This window comes from Salmo trutta, chromosome 40 (assembly GCF_901001165.1).
Source record: "Salmo trutta chromosome 40, fSalTru1.1, whole genome shotgun sequence".
Taxonomy (NCBI): domain Eukaryota; kingdom Metazoa; phylum Chordata; class Actinopteri; order Salmoniformes; family Salmonidae; genus Salmo; species Salmo trutta.
Window position 1 is genome coordinate 10,306,567 of NC_042996.1, and position 19,679 is coordinate 10,326,245.

General features: G+C 41.8%; 1 protein-coding gene across 4 annotated transcripts; it reads right to left on the bottom strand.

Annotated features, from left to right (window-relative positions):
- Positions 1-212: 212 nt before the first annotated feature.
- Positions 213-18,592, bottom strand: LOC115180304 (synaptotagmin-10). 4 transcript variants are annotated; one of them, XM_029742288.1, is made up of 7 exons: positions 18,236-18,592; positions 16,018-16,423; positions 11,245-11,806; positions 5,760-5,880; positions 2,644-2,815; positions 1,543-1,702; positions 213-718 (listed from the first exon to the last, which is right to left on the bottom strand). In XM_029742288.1, exons 1-7 carry the CDS (start codon positions 18,432-18,434, stop codon positions 647-649), a joined length of 1,692 nt encoding a protein of 563 aa, XP_029598148.1. In that variant the 5' UTR covers positions 18,435-18,592; the 3' UTR covers positions 213-646. The 4 variants fall into 4 exon arrangements, with proteins under 4 accessions (XP_029598148.1, XP_029598145.1, XP_029598146.1 ...); XM_029742285.1 differs by having other exon boundaries at positions 18,251-18,522; XM_029742286.1 differs by having other exon boundaries at positions 1,573-1,702; positions 18,236-18,522.
- Between the last annotated feature and the right edge of the window lie 1,087 nt (positions 18,593-19,679).

Consider the following 19,679-nt stretch of genomic DNA (forward strand, 5'->3'; position numbering starts at 1 on the left):
ATTGTAGAATGTTTTTAAAGGCCCAATGCAGTCATTTTTATATCAATATCAAATCATTTCTGGGTAACAAATAAGTACCTTACTGTAATAGATTTCCATTAAAATTGATTAAAATGGCTTTTTAGATAAATACTATTTCTCAAGCAATAATTTTGTGAGGACTGTCTGGGAGTGGTCTGAGTGGGGAGGGGAAAACTGAAAACTATCTGTTATTGGCAGAGAGGTTTGGAACTCTTTGTCATTGGTTCTAACCAAATGTATTGTATTTTCAACCAGCAACTCTCAGGAATTTTGATCACACTTTTACAGTGTTAGTTTCATCAGCTGTTGTACAGTGATACAAAACACAGGACAAAAATCTAATTTTGACTGCACTGGGCCTTTAACTGAAAAGTAGGCTAACCCTTCCTGCAAGACAAATTCATTGCCAATGTTGTTTGTGTCATAACTCTGTAATGTAGAGTCCTGATTGATGATGATTAATGCAATAGGCCTATACGATTAAACTCAACCTATAATGCTGTCATCTGAATGAATCGAACCTTGGCACTGGACATTTCTGTCTTTAACTGACAGAATTGTGGTTACTAGAGCTGTACACATCTTGTTAATCTGCTATCAGGTCATATGGTTCCATTCGTGTTTCCTATGGAGTTTGTGGAGGTTTGGGGGAAGGACAAGACCCCTGGCTCTCAAAGCTTGTCGCTCTTCCTGGCCACTGTGGACAAAACAGACAATTAACAAGAGTTCATTCAACAAGAGTTGGCTAGGTCTCCAAAGATGCTATTGCTTTGTGTTTAAATATCAATTTTCTAAAGTACCCGGATTCAAGAAAGCATTAACAATATATTTTTATCCTTCAGGTATTCACGATTTAGAGGAGGGCCATGTTATAGGCCCTCCTCTAAATTATTGTTTCTTTGTTCAAGCTAAATAGAATGACCTGGCTCTTTGTTGAATGCACAACCACAAGGTGAAGTCTTTCCCCTATGCATTTGATACTTCTTAATTCAACTACTTGTCAGTCAATAATGATATCTCCGGATAATAAAGATTGGAATGTTTCATGCATTTTTTCAAGGATATCGTCTTGTGTTCATAGATCGTTTATAGATTGTGCTATTAAAACTCACATTCTCTACTACTCCTGAAGAGCAAGGAAAAGGGATGGCCCACCACTATAATATGTGGTTCCCAGTTATGGGAACACACCGTAAATATCGAGCTAGTGCCCCCATCCAACCATCCTGGGTGGATATCAGGGCACCAACTCTCCAATGACTTTAAATGCTTCTAGTTCAAACTAGCCCTTACGTTTCTAGAATCAAATTGGTCTTTGTTCTAGTACAGACAACATCCTTGCATCTTTGTCATGCTGCACTATTACACATCTCTGTTGAAATTGACAGGGTTATTTCCCCAAGCTCTATGATTGGCTGCAAGACCTCTGGCTTTATCTGCTTTCTCAGAAAACCTGAGTGATGCAGCAAAGCATTGTGGGAGCTCTGGAAAGTCCTGCAATTGACTTGTACCTCCTCTTACTTTGAGGGAAAAAAACGAACAGTCCTCTACCTCTCCCAGGGCATGCCAGTGAGTAATTGGCTTGCGTGGGTAGGCCAGCATCTCGTTCCAGTGGTACCTCCCCAGGCCTTCAGCATCTGGCCCCGTCCGACACACACCTATCACCTCGTTGTGGCCCACCCTGTGGGCATTATGCAAACACACACACACACTCACACAAACATGCAATATCTTGAGTGCACGAAATATATATGACACCTAAAAGCTGAGTGCTAGTTTGATGAAATATTTCTGATCCTAGGTTTGGTAATTACAGTGAATTATGTGGCTCCTGAGCATTCTGGTAAGTGGTCATGATTATATTGTACAGTGGCGCTTGCAGGATTTGAGTGAAAAGTTCTGTTGATGAAGTTCACCTGAGTTCAAGTTCACCTCAAAGTTAGAACATTACTCATTCCATCTTCCTCCTTTGATGTAAATTATAAAAAAAAGTACTTGTTCGTTGACTATATACACTGAGTATACCAAACATGAAGAACACCTTAACATTGAGTTGCACCCCCCCTCTCTTTTGCACTCAGAACAGCCTCAATTTGTTGGGGCATGGTCTCTACAAGGTGTCAAAAGCATTCCACAGGGATGCTGGCCCATGTTGACTCCAATAAGTCTCACAGTTGTGTCAAGTTGGCTGGATGTCCTTTGGGTGGTGGACCATTCTTGATACACACAGGAAACTGTTGAGTGTGAAAAACCCAGCAGCATTGCAGTTAACACAAACCGGTGTGCCAGGAACCTACTACCATACCCTGTTCAAATGCACTTAAATGTTTCACCTTCTAAATGGCACACATCCATGTCTCAATTGTCTCAAGCCTTAACAATCCTTCTTTAACCTGTCTCCTCCCCTTCATCTACACTGATTGAAGTGGATTTAACAAGTGACATAAGAGATAATAAGAGATCATAGCTTTCACCTGGATTCACCTGGTTAGTCTATGTGATGGAAAGAGCAGGTGTTCTTAATGTTTTATATACTCAGTGTACGTGTGTACTGTACAAGCATGCTTATGACCACTATATGTGTTGAATTGTGGGTGTTGTATTTAGTGTGGTGTCACTCACCGATCATAGTCCATCACCATGATGGACAGGCTGACCTGTTCCACGTTCTCTGGGGGGATGTCAAAGATGATGGCCTCATTGTACACCGGGTTCAGTGTGCTTTTCTTGGTGGTGGTTTTCCGCTTCTTCAGCCTCCGTCCGTCACAGAGCAGGGAAACCTTTACATAGGGATCTGTGTGCCACAAATAGCATCTCCATGAAGTCAGTCATGTAGATTGCAGGTAATGGCAACCAGTGGCGTGTATTCAAATCAAATTTATTTATATAGCCCTTCTTACATCAGCTGATATCTCAAAGTGCTGTACAGAAACCCAGCCTAAAACCCCAAACAGCAAGTAATGCAGGTGTAGAAGCACGGTGGCTAGGAAAAACTCCCTAGAAAGGCCAAAACCTAGGAAGAAACCTAGAGAGGAACCAGGCTATGAGGGGTGGCCAATCCTCTTCTGGCTGTGCCGGGTGGAGATTATAACAGAACATGGCCAAGATGTTCAAATGTTCATAAATTACCAGCATGGTCAAATAATTAATGGATGCCCATGGGAAGCCAGGCTTCCCAAAATATTTGACCAATAAAATGTTTAAATATATCAATCATTTATCTTTCGTCTCTCTCTGTTTCATCATTTTCCATCAATTCGCAGGTTGTTGAATCTCACTGGAGAAATCATCAGAGATAGGAAAACAGCGTCCCTCTGTCTCAGTATGTGTAGCCCATGTATCTGATGCTGTCTGGACCAAAAGACTATAACATGTTGCCGCCGTAGCATTTGATTGATGCCAGCAAGCATTTGGCCTCCCTTGATAACATTGAGCTCAACTGTGGGTTGTCCTGGTGCAGAAAAACACCCCCCAAGGGAGGCCAGTTTGGATTTGGCTTCAGACCAATCAAATCACTTCCTAAGCAAAACGTTATTTTCAGAAAAACTTGTCTGTTTCTGGTCTGCTTGTGTTGATATCCTGCAGTAGCTAGCTTGCTAAATCGTCTCTTTCCTAAATCATGGATCGAGATGGGGATTTGGACTCTGTACAGGCCAATGATTATGAAGGCGATTCTGATCTAACTATAAATGAATATGTTGTGCCACTGGCCTGAGACGATTGAAGTTCAATATGTAGCCTAGTAGGCTCAGGTTAACTAGCTAGCTAACTTAGCTGGTTCATTGTTGCCAATGCTAGGAAGTTAGGCTAGCAGGCATTTTAGCTAGGTAGCCTATGACAACAAAAATATCAAGTGTATTGTATGACAGAGCCATTGACCAATTTGCCAACATGAAAGAGAGGAGGATGACATTGGAGTTAGGGTTGCATATTTTCTCTGTATTTTACAAATGTTCCATCCTGAGAATAAACGTTCCATCCTTGGGCGGTAAATCTCAGTCACCGGGTTCCTGCCATTCAACCCTAATTGGCGTTCAACTAGTCTACAAGTAGGGTGAGTCAAAATGTTTTGTTTAACTTGCGCGCACACACACACACACACACACACACACACACACACACACACACACACACACACACACACACACACACACACACACACACACACACACACACACACACACACACACACACACACACACACACAAATCAATACCATGGACTGCCACATGATATTTAGCAACATTGATTGGACTAAAGTGTTTTTGAGATCTTTAAGTTTGTTTTCAGTATATTAAACTAAGCATATATAGCCTTGTTGATTGGATGATGTTTAAATGTTTAAGTTGAAATGGTGCCGGAATAGCAGAAGCAGGGCTCCTGTTGTCTTTGTGCTGACTTGTGGGTAACTCTGTGGTTCTAAATCAGTAGTTGTTCATAATTGTCAAAAAAAATGTAATTGCTTGATCATGCTGCAGGTGATATAATTGTTTGTTACATTAAATATTTGCTGTGTGGACTTCACCGGACAGATGTTGTTCTCCCGTTTTATGATGAAACGAATGTATGTGTAGCTGAATTTATTCCGCCACTGTGTGACTGTTGTCTTTTTGTTGTCAGGGCCTTATTATATATCATGGTGGCGTATGAACAAATGGGTTATAGAGCAAACAACGCAATTATCACAACATAGGTTGTAATATGGCTTTTTTACTGGCTTGGCTTGCTCAGTGATTTTACCCACGCACAGCTACTGATGGCAACATTCAATTATTCAGTTTGGCTAAATCCAGGGATCTTTTTTTGACACGGTAAGTCAAATGTATCTTCTATTACGACTTCACCACAAACAGTGAAAACACATGAAAGAAGTATCTCCCAGACTACTCTTATCTAAGGCACAGCATGTTGCCTGACGTAACTATGCCTTTTGATTCTTTGCTTGCTCTTTTAGAGCTTAACAGTTTATTCTATATTTTTTGGTTTGTTGTAATTTAATTTTTTTTTATTGAATATCCAAAACATACAATATACTTGCAGTGAAGCCACTCAACAACTTCATCATACCAGTCATCCAACAGACTCCGATTCAGAGCGACACACAGAGGCAACCAGGGTCAACGCCCTGCTCAAGGGCACGTCGACAGATCTCCCACAGCGGAAAAAAAACGGGGACGTGAATCCTCCAAGATCCCCCCCCATAGTTCCCCATAACTGTCCCTCAACCATCCGAGACCCCTCCACAGAAAAAATAATAATAATAAATAATAAAAAATACAGTTAATTCCATTCCCCACCCCCAAGAACCCCCCCAATGCACCAACAACCAAGAAAACGAACTCATGAGAAAAAAGAAAAACACAAAAGAAAACAACAATGCAGAAAAAGGACATCAAGGACAACTAAAATCATAACAGCAAGGCCAACTGTATATGTTTGAGTGCTTGTCTGTTTACATATGTGTATCCCCGTGTATGTGTGTATTTGAATGAGAGTGTGTGTATATGCATGTGTACAAACACCTGCACAGCATCAGCCTCAGGCAAACCGGCATTAGCTGTAAAAACTCTGCCCCTCAGTGTCATTCAAACGTACTTTTTATTACGTTTTATTTTGACTTTATTTTTTATACTTTATCTTTCACCATCATTTACAGTTGTCCCTCATTGTTATTCAGAGAACCATCATGTTTTAAGGCCCAGCCTAAATGGCTGTCAGTTTTGTATTGTTGTTGTTACCTGAGGAGCCAGTGATGTCCATGGCTTTGAGGTTCCGGCACTTGATGACGGTCAGGGTCATCCGTCCTGCTGTGGGCAGGTAGCATAGAGAGTACATGATCTCCCCTAGATCCACACTCTCCTGGAGAAAGACAAGGAGAACACTGCATCAAGGAAAGGGCACTGTTGCTGTAGAATAACTCTTTTAGGAAAGCAATTAGCGCAAGTTGCTTTAAACAAAGTATGAACACCCAGAGGTGTCCTCAAAACTGAGGGAGAACATTTTCATCACGAAACTAGAACAAATCCAATCTGTAAGCATTACCAACAGAGGGAATGTGTATTCAAAATGGTCGCCCTCTGCTAGTGATTCGCAGGATGTGCAAAGATGCAAGTAAAAGGAGGATTGTGATTGGTCACATTCAAGGTTTTAAAGCGCTACCACTTCTAATTTGGGTGCTCCTAGAAAATAATCTGCCAGATAATAATTGCTGTAATGATTAGGCTTCGCTGCTTCCGAGTGTCCTAGAGCTGTGTGACCGTGTTGATTGCACCATTACTCCAGAGAAAACTGCTTGTCTCTAGCCCAAACCGTTTAAAAGTTGTGACCCGTATTACCGATGCTACATTTTGTTCCTTCTATTGCTCATCGGCGATGCAGCTCCATAGACGGGCCGCATTTTAAACGATGCTCAGACGTTGCATGCATCAACCAATGGTTGCGTGTCACGTTGTCGAATGTGCAGTCGGGCACCAGATTACTATAACATAATGATGTGGTAAACTGATACGTAAAATAGCTATCCAGGCATTGAATGATCTGGCATGCGTTGGCAACACCTGGGCAGATGAACGCGTCCCATGTTGTGGGCCGTTCTTAAACTACTCACAGGCCGTTAACATCGTGTTCAGTCATGTTACCTCATTAGCTATTAGCTAACAACCTGGTAACTTTACCAATATATCCAAACATTTGGGGCCACAGAAAGAATGGAAAAGGGTTAGCTTCTTCAGGAGATCAATGATCATAGCAATAAATGAATGACAGATATACAAGTCATCAGTGAAAGTCACTGACATTAAAGAGCATCTCCATAGGAAAACGTGCTTTTTACACAATGTAGAAAACTAATATTCTACAAATGACTTGTATTTGTATCAACATTTTAGCCTTGATCATAAAGAGATGTATTTCCATAGTTACAGATTAGTTTGTAGGGTACAATATGTGCTTCAAAAGTAGTTGGAATTCAAAAAGGCTCATTAAAGGCTGTGACTCAATCAATTTTTAAATCATATTTTCTGCTACTCTAAATTTTAATGTGGTGCTCCTATCTTTTTAAGATGCAAGGACCAATATTTTTTATTTAGAGCCCTGGTTACATTGCCTCTATGACAATGTCTCTGTATAAAATTGACCATAACTTTAAAACTAACACAGATCCCACTCTGGAACTTTGATATATCCGTAGAGCGCATATATATATATATATATACATATATATATATGTATATATATATATATATATATATATATATATATATACATATATATATAGAAACATTTGCCAAATATATATATTTTTTTATATTTGCAATATTCATGTTTGTATTTTTCAATATTCATAAATGTAAATTATTATTATTGTTAAATCAAAATACCATTCATATTACAGAGAAAGTTGTAAAGCTTCATATGACACCAATTTCAGCTTTGTAGCGCCAACAGATTAAACTCTATGGAGTCCTAAAGGAGGCCTTGGTAAGGTCAAGATGTCACAAATGTTCCAACTTCAATTACTTATTTCTCATTTATGCTTTAGGATACAACAAAGGACCAATTCTATGGATTACATTTCGTGAAAATCCCCAAAGTCATGGTCTTTTTTGGTTCTAGTGTCGTGAGCAATCACCTCAATACAATGTGTTTATGGATCAGTTTAGACTGGAGCACTACTGTAGTCTGAGCAAACAGCATCAGATGGACTGACTTGAAAGAGAAGAACATTACTTGATGTACTGACGTGGTGTGCTTGTATTGATACCTAATCGGAGTCAATAAAAAGTCCCCTAAGGTGGCACTCCAGAGATAACATATGATTGGCCAACCAGAGAACACAGAGGACTGACTGGGAGGCATCTCACTAGAGCACTGATGTTTGTATAGTGTGTTTACATACACTCTTAGAAAAAAAGGGTTCCAAAAGGGTTCTTTGGCTGGCCCCATACTAGAACCCTTATTGGTTTCTGGTCGAAACCCTTTTTGGTTCTCGGTAAAACTCTTTTGGGTTTCATGTAAAACTCTCCGGGGAAAGGGTTCTACATATAACCCAATAGGGTTCTACCTGGAACAAAAAGGGTTCTACCTGGTACAAAAATGGTTCTTCAAAGGGTTCTTCTATGGGGACAGCCAAATAAATATTTTAGGTAGATAGAAAAAAAGGTGCTATGACTGTAGTTAGAAATAGATCTGTGTGTTCTCGCAGAATGTCACCATATAAAAATACACTTAGAATAAGGGTTGCATAAGAGTTGCTCTCCATGGACAGAATCCTTACTTGAGATACATGCAGTCTTCCAGTGTCATCAATGTATTGACATGCAGGAGTTTCACAATAACAATGTAACGTGAAACAGAGGATGCCTTCCCAGCCCTAGTTCTGCACATCAAAACAGTGTCAATACCCCCCCAGACCGCCATCCACGGTGTGTTCCAAAGCACCACCCCCACCCACCAAACCACTGTGGGCTCCAACTGCCTTTGTGTCCCCTACTGTCAGTCTCAGCACGGACACCCACACAAACAGCTGCAAGGCGGTAAAAACCTCAACGTCTCATCAAACCGTGACCCTCATAGGGTGTCGGGGTCACCCTCCTCATAGGCAGGTCACAGGTTGTTTTAGGCATTGACATCCCTCCCATTTCCCTGCCTGGTTTCTACCCATGCAATTGACACAAAAGGTCACATGCATAAAAAGTCATCAATCTAGCCCAGGGAAATAGGTTTTGAAATACAATACATAATAATCTTCAGCTGAATGTGAGGCATGGCTAGGGCATATTAATGTCATTTGTTGTGACAAATTACTTCTGCAATTTTGCTTCCACATTAAATTGAAAATTGCTTGAAGTGTAAATACACAGAGGGTTTTTCGAATTAGGCTAACCTCTGAATTTCCTGTGTTTTTTCTGTTCATATGTACCGTAATTTCCGGACTATAAGCCGCTACTTTTTTCCCACGCTTTGAACTTAAACTTAAACAATGACGCTAATATATGGATTTTTCCCGCTTTCAAAAAATAAAGAAAAAAATAAACACATTCTGTGACGTGCTCAGTTTTTTGGCGGCATGAAGCTTTCATTAGACCAATGAAATTGCCAAACGGGTTAAGGTCAAACAACTTTTTTGTTTACTGTTTAGATTAAATCGAGCGCTCTCAAACTTCCCATCATTCTGATTACGGTAGTCATTTTGTCACCCTCATCATGGCAAAGACACGGAGAAATGCATATGATGCAGCTTTCAAGTTGAAGGCGATTGATCTGGCTGTTGGAAAAGGAAATAGAGCTTCTGCACGGTAGCTTGGTCTGGAGCAATGACTTTCTTGGTAGGCTACTGTTTACTGCAAATGTTTTATTTTTTGTTACAAGCTGTGTTTCGTTAAAGCCTATTTATTTTTGTTACAAGCCGTGTTTCGTTAAAGCCTGTGTAAAGTTAATTTGTTTCAATGTACCGGTAGGCACCTGCGGCTTATAGACATGTGTGGCTTATTTATGTTCAAAATAATGTATTTTTTTTAAATTCAGTGCTTATATTCAGGTGCGCTTAATAGTCCAGAAATTACGGTAGTTGCATACAAATTCTTTTGTAAATTCAAGCAAGGAGATAACACAAAGTACACACTACTTTGGTACACCAGAGCACGACATGATCAATTTATTGTTGTCAGATAGTGACGAGTAAAGTCACCGTAAATGATCATCTCCAAATACATTGCATAAAGGAAGACACTTTTAAAAGGACTCTCATTAATGTAAATTAAAAAAGGTGGAATGAAACACTGTCAAAATAAAATGTTTGGCAAACTGCATTTGCTATGAGTCATTATCCATTCAAACATCCTTAACATCATTCCCCTCTGTTGGTTGGCAGTTCAGGCAATGTAATTGCCCAGAGACATAAACTAAATCAACGCAGGAAGGTGAGATAAAATGATCCCAAGATAGACATAAATAACAACCAAACACCAGACAAAATATATGTCTAACCATCAACAACAACATAGGGAGAAAATAGATCTTTGAATATTTACAATAATTGCTAAATTTTTCTTCTATGTTGTAGGCAATCTTGAAAGAAGTCTCACATTATATTCAATAGCCCAGCTCAATTGTAGCTCTTATATTCAACACTATCAACCACAGTCAAAGTAGCAGTAAACTTGATGTCTGTATGGATGCTCAAGCTTTTGAAAGTGTAATTTCCTCGCAGCACACAGTAAACATTATGTAACACTTAAAAACTTCCTGGAGACAAACAACACATTGAGGTAAACACCATGGCTGTTGACATGGGATAATTGCATTAATGTCCAGCCAGTCCCCCTCCAATGGCTTAAAACCCAGTCTTCTTTAAACCCACCTAAACCTGCCTGTATAATGTGAAAAAAACTGGTGTTACTTTGTTGACCAGAGTCAAATAGTACCTGTAGAGGTTAGGGCTCAATTGTGCTCTTGATGATTCATCTGAAATCCACAGTGCACTTTCTTTCAAGTTGATCCACTCTTGTTCAGATTTCCACTGTATACCGTTCAGAGATCAACTGATTAATTAACCATTAATCCATCTCCATGACCATCAGACACAATAAATACCACCCAAACACACAATAATGTTCATAAACAGAAGCTGTTGAGTAAACAAACTGTGATAAAGCTACCGAGGCGTAAGAAGTGTGTGGGCTCAGATAAAACTGCACTATCATACCCAAGTATGTCAGTGAAGGGATAAAGGTGAGGAACAAAGGAGAATTGTGCCCATGGCTATATTTAAGTCTACAGTGTGTACTTCAGTTTTCGGAGGTGTTGTGTGGGTGCATGGATTCTAAATTCACTGCTCCTGGCAATGAGGTTATACAACACATGCAATTTACCAGTCATGTAATACAGTGCTGATGATCCCAGGACTTAAAACCTCTTCCAATCAAATAATTCACAGAGACTTGAAAATGTCAAGTGTTTCCTTAAATAAGTCAGATCATGTGCAGTGCACGACCCCATCAGAAACGATGCAAATGTTAACTACGGCAGACTGACCACAGCTCCACCCTGACATCTACTCCACCATCATTGACATTTTGAGTCATTTAGCGGAGGCTCTTATCCAGAGTGACTTACAGTTACGACTTACAGAGCGATCAGTTGTTGAGATCACTGATCTCCACACATACTGATATCCTCCATGTACAACACCTATCTCAGCTAACTGAGGCCCAGCCCACTCACCGTGGTCGCGGCGTGAATGTCCTTCCACACCACTGCTTCCCTCGAGAGGTCGGAGAGCTCAAAGAGGTTGTCCACCACCACCTCGCCGATCATGTCATGGCTGGTGAAGCGGTCAAAGTCGTAGACACTGAAGTGCAGTTTGCGGTTGCACAGCTGGTCGTACTCCACGGGGAAGCAGAAGGCCTCGTCGAACGTGGGGTTGAGCGTCTTGCGGTGGACACGCGTCTGGAACTTCTTCTGTCTCTCTGGCAGCAGGTAGATCTTGACGTAAGGGTCGGAGGTGCCAGTGAAGTCCTTGGCCGGCAGTTCCAGGGCCTTAAGGATCGTGACCACCAGCGCCTGTTCCTCGTAGTCGTAGAGCAGGGAGAAGCTCAGCTTACCGCACGTCTCCACCAGCTCCTGGGTCCCGTCCTCGGAGTCCACAGACTTCTGCTTGTAGAGCTCGGGCTTGATGCGGCCGATGCTTACGGTGGACGACTGGCGGATGGGGAGCGTGTCCATGCTGAAGTCCACACTTGTCACGTTCATCTGGCGAGGCAGATGGCGGCGGAATGAATTGTGCCTGTTGAAAAAGGAGATCAGTCATCTACGGTTCCTGGTACCTTTCAATACGCAGGTTTCCATTGACCCAGGGTTATTAGACAAAAGCAATGTCGCAACAACAACAAAACATTGAGACGTGTAATGGAAACGGCAGCTATAGGTGAAATGTACTAAAGATTGACAACATTTTGATCTGTTTGACAGGGGTGGCTTCCATTCTTTTTTCTTGTTGATGAAACTAGTTTACTATTCTTCATAAGTGTTTTTACAATTCCTTGCTTCTTCTTGTAGTTCTAGTATTACTGTTGGTAGGAAAATGTTTGTTGTGATTTTTTCTAACACTTTAATGTTGTTAATCCATTCTCTCAGCATTAACGAGAAAGATGTTACTGGCTTTGGGTTTAAAGTGATGGAGTTACTTTATGATTGAACTCTTACGAAGCTCAGAAGCTACGTGACTGAGTGAGTTGTTTTTCACAGGACTTCTTTTGGAAATAACAATACCTGGGATACCTTGAGCCCAGTTCCATGTACTGATAATGACTTATATACTTTGAGCAAACCACTGTTCTGTACTTCTCCTGGTTGTCACCTAGCAACTGATAACCCCTGCCCCCCCTACTGACGCCAATAAGAAGATCACATTAATCCGACACGGTTAGTATTGGTACAAATTATACAAATCTGTTGGTAGAGCATGGTGTTTGCATGGTGTTTGCAACGCATGGTGTTTGCAATGCCAGGGTTGTGGGTTTGATTCCCACGGGGGGCCATGTATGAAATGTATGCATTCACTTCTGTAAGTCGCTCTGGATAAGAGCGTCAGCTAAATGACTAAAATGTAAATGTAAATATGAAAAAAAAATCACATTATATTCAAACCTCATATGAAGAGGTGCCTTGCATGTTCTAGCAAATTTTCTGGGACATAATGAGACACAATGTTCTTTGTGAAGGATACTTTGGGAGTCCTACTATTTCAGACAAGGGACATCAATTTACAACCTCCCATGATTCCTACATTCAGCGAACAGCATCCAAGAGGATGAATAGTATACACTGGAAGAGGTGATAATGGAGGAGGCTGGCGGATTTCATCCACATATTCCTACCTGTTGTGTCAGCCCTGACCCAGAATCAGTTTTAGCAGGCCTGCCATCCCAACTCCAGTAAAGACATTCTCTCTTTCTCTACCTCTCCATACATACGCTTCTTCTCCAGAGCCCCATTCATTATTTTCTTCCATAAGACCAATTTTCTGTCCTCCACTTTCTCAATCTTAACAGATCAGGGATGGGCCATCAGTCTCAATGCTCACATTGAACCTCTGTGCTCAATTGGTAGAGCATGGCACTTGCAATGCCAGGGCTGTGGGTTTGATTTCCATGGGGGCTAGTATGAGGAAAAGTACAAGAATGTGTACATTCACTACTTTAAGTTGTTCTGGATAAGAGCATTTGCTAAATGTTTTTTTATTTAACTCGGCAAGTCAGTTAAAAACCAGTTCTTATTTACAATCAAGGCCTATACCAGCCAAACCATAACGACACCCTATGCGATTCCCAATCATGGCCAGTTGTGATACAGCCTGGAATTGAACCAGGGTCTGTAGTGACGCCTCTAGCACTGAGATGCAGTGCCTTAGACCGCTGTACCACTCAGGAGCCCCCAAAAATATGGCACTTCTCGCATGTGTCAGAGATCTGTTTCCGCCGGTAAAAAAAGGAACCAATGAAAATGTCAAAATCGTCATCTCTCGTAGGGAGGTAAGTTGTACAGTAATAAAAAAGCATGACCAATCCCCAGTCTCATACCACCTGGCGCTGTGCATGGATGTAACATATGATGATGTGACGTATTGATATATACTGCTCTGTAGCATTTCATCAGAGATTGGTGGAGGAATGTCTGAAAATCACAATTAGAGTAGACCAGCACATTCTGAACAAGACTCTCTCTCTCTCTCTCTGACTTTGCCCTTGCCCTTGGACATTGCCTTTGTTTAGAATGTGTCTGCACAATGCATGAGCAGTGAATACTGATGTAGCTGTCGGAGAGGATCGATGTTAACAGAATGTATCTGTTGCTCTTCTCCATGGTAATCACCCGCTCTTCAAGTCACATGGTTGCAAAGCCTCATAGTTTTGCCCTGAAGGCCAGAGTGACACCAAGCGTCTCCTCCCACCTCGTCTCGCATTAATACGTTGTCCACGTCTCCTAAAATGTATGCATTCATGCAGTGTATAAATCATCAAATTATTCCTAATTACTTGGGTGTACTATAGATGTAGTCCTTACTTGTGTTGTGATGATTTGTATTGAAAATTATAGGTTCGTGCTTCAGATTCAGCCGGACTGATACATGTATATTTAGATATTCGTAGCCCTTTCCTGCAGTCAAATGACCTAGTGGTGTCACGGTCGCTGTCTTCAAACTCCCTATCGTAAATAAGCCAAGGCGCAGCGTGCATGGAATTCCACATCCTTTAATGAAGTGAAACCAAAAAACAATACAGAAGGAAACGTGACGTTCTGGGCTGCTCACCGGCAGCTACGCAAAAACAAGATACCACAATCACAGGTGGGAAAAGGGCTGCCTAAGTATGATCCCCAATCAGAGACAACGATTGACAGCTACCTCTGATTGGGGACCATACCCGGCCAAACAAAGAAATAAGTAAACTAGATTGCCCACCCAAATCACACCCTGATCTGACCAAATAGACAAATAGAAAGGCTCTCTATGGTCAGGGTGTGACAAGTGGCCTTTATGGGTGGAATGTTATTCATGTTTTTCATACATTTCTAATTAATAAACTTTTTTTTTAAACAGCTGAAAATCTGGTGTTTCTATGTCAAACAGTTTTGTTATGTTTCAGTCTTCTATGATGTATATTAAGTGTAATATTAGGATTCAAACTCAACATTGAATACATCTCAACTCTATATCTGACATGGTGTCTTCTTTTTTAAGTCCATAACCATGTGTGTGAGGTGTATACTTTTGTTTCAAGTTAGATTTGTATAAGACTACCAAAAAACACTATCTGTGTCCCTGATTTAGCCCACTGCAGTAAAAGGTTTTTAAGTGTCTTACTCTGAGAGCACTGGGAAACATACTTTCAAGAGATAAACAGTAACATGATGATAGACCTGCCATCAACCTTACTGATCATACTTTTCAATCATATACAACAAGTCCTCTCCTTCTTTGAATCTTTCCTTGTGTTCTTTTTTCCCCTAGATGAAAAGCTTGCAAGAGCATCTGGGGGAGATTCAACTCAAAAAGTGATGAGACACTATTTAATTAGCCCTTTCTGCCCCCTTCGTCAGTGTGTAATTCATGAAAAGCGCCAGGCTCGATAAATTGCATCAACGTTCCTAATGACAAACTAAAGCAAGTGTCAATAATGGCTTCCTGCAGGAGATGGAGTGCAGCTGCTCAGTGGGTCTCAGTAGGACGAGCGCCTCGCAGCATGTCAGTTCTCAACCTGCGGCGGCGCTAATTACAGACGCGCTCGTTTAAACACAGTCCCCGAAAACAAAGAGAAGAGCAGCTGATTGTTTCATTACCGGGGTCGCTTACCGCTGTTGCCATGGCAGCGTGACTCACGCCCGCCCAACACAAGACGTGGCCTGGGGTGATTACAGGGTTTGTGTGTGTGTGTGTGTGAGGAGCAAGGGGGCGTGCTGTCGCCCCGTTGACAAGCACCATGGGAGATGTTCCTTCAGGTCATCTACTGAGCGTCCAGTTTAAGGTCATTAATCACAAATTCTCCTGAACTGTCTTTTTGACATTTGTCATGGCTATACTTGATGTGTACGGTTCGAGTGTCATCATTTGCCACTTGATGTCACTTGTTTGAAAGCATCATGTACATAACCTTCACTCACAGGAGGTTGGTGGCACCTTAATTGGGGAGGACGGGCTCGTGGTAATGGCTGGAGCGGGTTAAGTGGAATGGTATCAAATACATCAAACACATGGAAACCATGTGTTTGATGCCATTCAATTTGCTCAGTTCCAGCCATTAGTATGAGCCATCCTCTCCTGAGCAGCCTCCACTGCCTTTGCTATATGTGTGCACAGCTCTGTGCATGCATATGACATAACATAACACAGAAATCCTTGGAACCAGTGCCACCAAAAATGTATACCAACAGAATGTTGAGACCTAGAGACAGGAAAGTGACAGGGACACTACTCTGGGAGAGGTCCAGTAATGTTACCTGGAGGACGAGGTGGGGTCGGTGGTCTGCCTCTGAATCTTGGCCTGCTGGCCCAGCCTCTCCCTGAGAGCCGTCTGCACCTCGGCAGGGATGTCCGGGGATGTCTGGCTGATCTTCATGGCCGCTTCTAGCAGCTTCACGGAGCTGCAACGCCCGTTCACCTTCACCACTGGCACAGGCTTCTTCTCCTCCTCCATTGGTGCCACCTTTTGGAGGGGTGTGACGGGCTGGGGGGGCGGCGGAGGTGCCTCGGGGAGCCCGACCCGGGGGCCATTGTCGACGTGGGACGATAGGGCCTTGCTCCTCCAGATGGGCCAGCACAGCTTCCAAAAGACAAAGAGAGAGACTACCAACAGGGCGAGTCCACAGAAACCCACGACCACAGCAAGGAGACTGATAGAGATGTCTACGAGCGACCACAGAGATCGACAGTGACAGATAGAAAGAGAGACAGAGGGAGAGAGAGGACGGGCAAGCGATGGACGGAGCGTGATAGACAAACATGCAAGAGAAAAAAAAGAGAAGAGAGAAAGCAAGCTGTAAAAGAGGAGGCTGCAAATGCCCTCGTTTGGTAAAGATCAGAGGAAGTTAGAAAGTCATACAGCTTCATTCCAAGACATTCACATGGACAGGACAGAGAAATACCTCTTCATGGCCATATTTGATCAAGTTGACAATTCAACTTTCGGAAACCACAATACCCTTCCTCTGCAACTATATATAATGGTTCAAGGCTTTATGCACAAACCAAGATTTACCACAGGCTATTACAAAATGCATTATGCATTCCATTGTGTGCATGCTACACAATTGTATGGTTTCTTATAAATAAAGCTGGACAGTATACGCCTGTGTGTGGATTGCAATGTGCAGGAGATATGTTCTTTCTCACTGATATTGCACTGCATGATGTCATGTTCTTAGCTGTGTTCTGTCTCTATGTTATTCTCTCTCCTGTTGCTCATTCACTCTCACAAGGACACTTAATGCTTTGTGGTGCACCATCTCAAAGCCATAGCCTACATGAAAACAAGATCCCAGATCTATAGGCAACAATCAGTCCCACTTTATATGAAGTGGCACTAAAAACATCTATTTATTTTTCAGGCTAATAACTTTAACAGGTATGCTAGACTGCTGAGATTTACAATTCATTTAAGTTTGTTTGCAAACGTAAATGTAGTTATGGAAATTACACAAGCAGGTAGGCCGAGGCAGTTATCACTTCATCAAGTAATATAATACATTGTGTAACTGCGTTGTAATTATCAAGGATTTAACTCCATTTAGTTTAGAAGAGCAAAAATCTACTGCAATAAATGCAATCTAGCAGACTGACCGACCAATTTAATTTCCATCTGTTAGGCTTTACTCAAAATCAGAGACATTATTGCACCAGAAACAACGCTGCTACAGTCTTATGCAACTCACATCAACCAAGAGGGAATAATGGCATGCTGTTATGAAACTACCAAAACAAAATATATTTAGAATGTAGAACTGTTTCAACATCTTATCCAAGCCTTACCATAAAATTAAAAAAGGCACTAATGAGTAGGCTACAATATAACTTTCACCAAATCAATGAGAGAGACATTATAAAGCAAATAAATGGGTTTATTTGACAGAAGGGAATCTATGTTTAGAACATGAACTGGTAGCCAACAGTATGACTCATCTCAGACATGCCGGTCAGTTGGCGCATGGTGGAGTGAATGAATGGAAGATCACTGAGGACACGTCTCCTCTTCCAACAAGCTATCGGTCTCACACAATCAGACTATCACACCATCAGATTGCACACGCCAGAACCAAGCACAATGACATGGAACAACGAGCGTACACTGATGCTGCAACAGGTGCAGTCTTTTCCCTTCGCAGACACAGATGTTTCACCTGTTGAGCGTGGCTCAAAGCGACATGAGGACACAGCACAAACTCTCCATGATTATTTAACATTTTAAACATGTTTTCCCCCTACAAGTTACGCTAGTCCTATACTTAGTCGCGCATCTTATATGATTATATCGCAGCGCTTCAAGGGAAAAGTTGAGTCAGCTGAAGTTTAACTTACAACGCATTTTAATGTTTCAACTCATCATTCTCACACAACCTTGTGCAGCAGGTTGACGCCAGAGAAACCAAATCATGACAAAATATAGGGATGCAAGCTTTAAGGAGAGGGAGAGGAAGAAAACGTTGCTTTTGACCTATTTACCTGCGCTCCCTTTACCTGGTATGTTGCTCTCCAAGGGAAATATAGCCGAGCATTTCTCCCCATCTACATGCCCCGCTAGACAGAGCTCCGTAACGATCTGAAGGGCCTTTTGGCACAAGCTGATGTCCTCCGTTCGGACACTCATGTCTCTCCTGTTAAGCCATTGCACGCTGGAGGAGCCGGGAGGGCGGTGATTCATTTGGCCACCTTGCGCGCCGCTGAGTGCAGCCTCTCCGCGCCAAAGATCAGAGCGCACGAGGCGTCCACATCCATATCCACTGCGCAATGCCGGGACTGACTTCCAGCGCGCTTCTTGTGTTTGAACAAAAGATTCTTCAGCACTTAGCGTCAACAAGCCACTGTCCAATAGGAATGAAGCACCGGTTAAGCAAGACCTTAGTGTTGGAACTGCACGCTATTGCGCTGACAAATAGCTTATTTGACCTCATTAGATTTAGACTAATAACAGTGAAGCTTGACATTACTTCTGTGAATGCCCACAATTTCAATCAGAAGCCTGAATAGTCTCCCAAATATTATTCCTGTGCCTAAGGTTTACTATAATGACATCTACAAATACTATTTTAAATGATAAACCTTGGTTGAATGACAAACATTAGGTTCCTCAACCTACATTATACTATTCTTTTTTTGAAAGGACAAATCTTCATTTCAGAAACACATTGTCATGTTAATATCAACCTAATACCAGAATCTTAATTAGCCAGCTGAATTACCAAAAGAGCCCACAGATATTGAAAGGGAAAAGTAAGAACAGTATCAACAAAATAGTCACAGGGACAACAAATTGAAATCCAATATGCCAGTACCAGTACAGTTCAACATTTTAAATATGTGAATTACATATGCAACAATGCAATCAGTTTCACAGCCACAGAGCCATGAAAAGGTAGTTTTTTTCATGAATATTATTATCTTTTGGGGGCGGTGGGGCGGTTTTCACTTAAAAATGAATTTATGCAGTTGCTAAAGTAGGATCCTTTGCCAAGAATCCATAAAGCAACACAATGAGAGCTCATGACCAGGAGGAGGTAAGGTGCCACTCAGGCAACGGCAGACAGTCTCCTAGACAACAGGACATTTTACATTTTAGTCATTTAGCAGACGCTCTTAGCCAGAGCGACTTACAGTAGTGAATGCATACATTTCATACATTTTTTTCCTCCGTACTGGTCCCCCTTGGGAATCGAACCCACAACCCTGGCGTTGCAAACACCATGCTCTACCAACTGAGCCACACAGGACCATGTGGACATTAATAATGAGCAGCCTCCTTGGGAAAAATTAACTTCCTCTATCCGTGTTTGCTGAAACTATTGAGAGCTATGGTGTATGGGCAGAACTGGCCCCCACATTGTTCATTTATCTCTCTTTCTCACACACACACACACACACACACACACACACACACACACACACACAC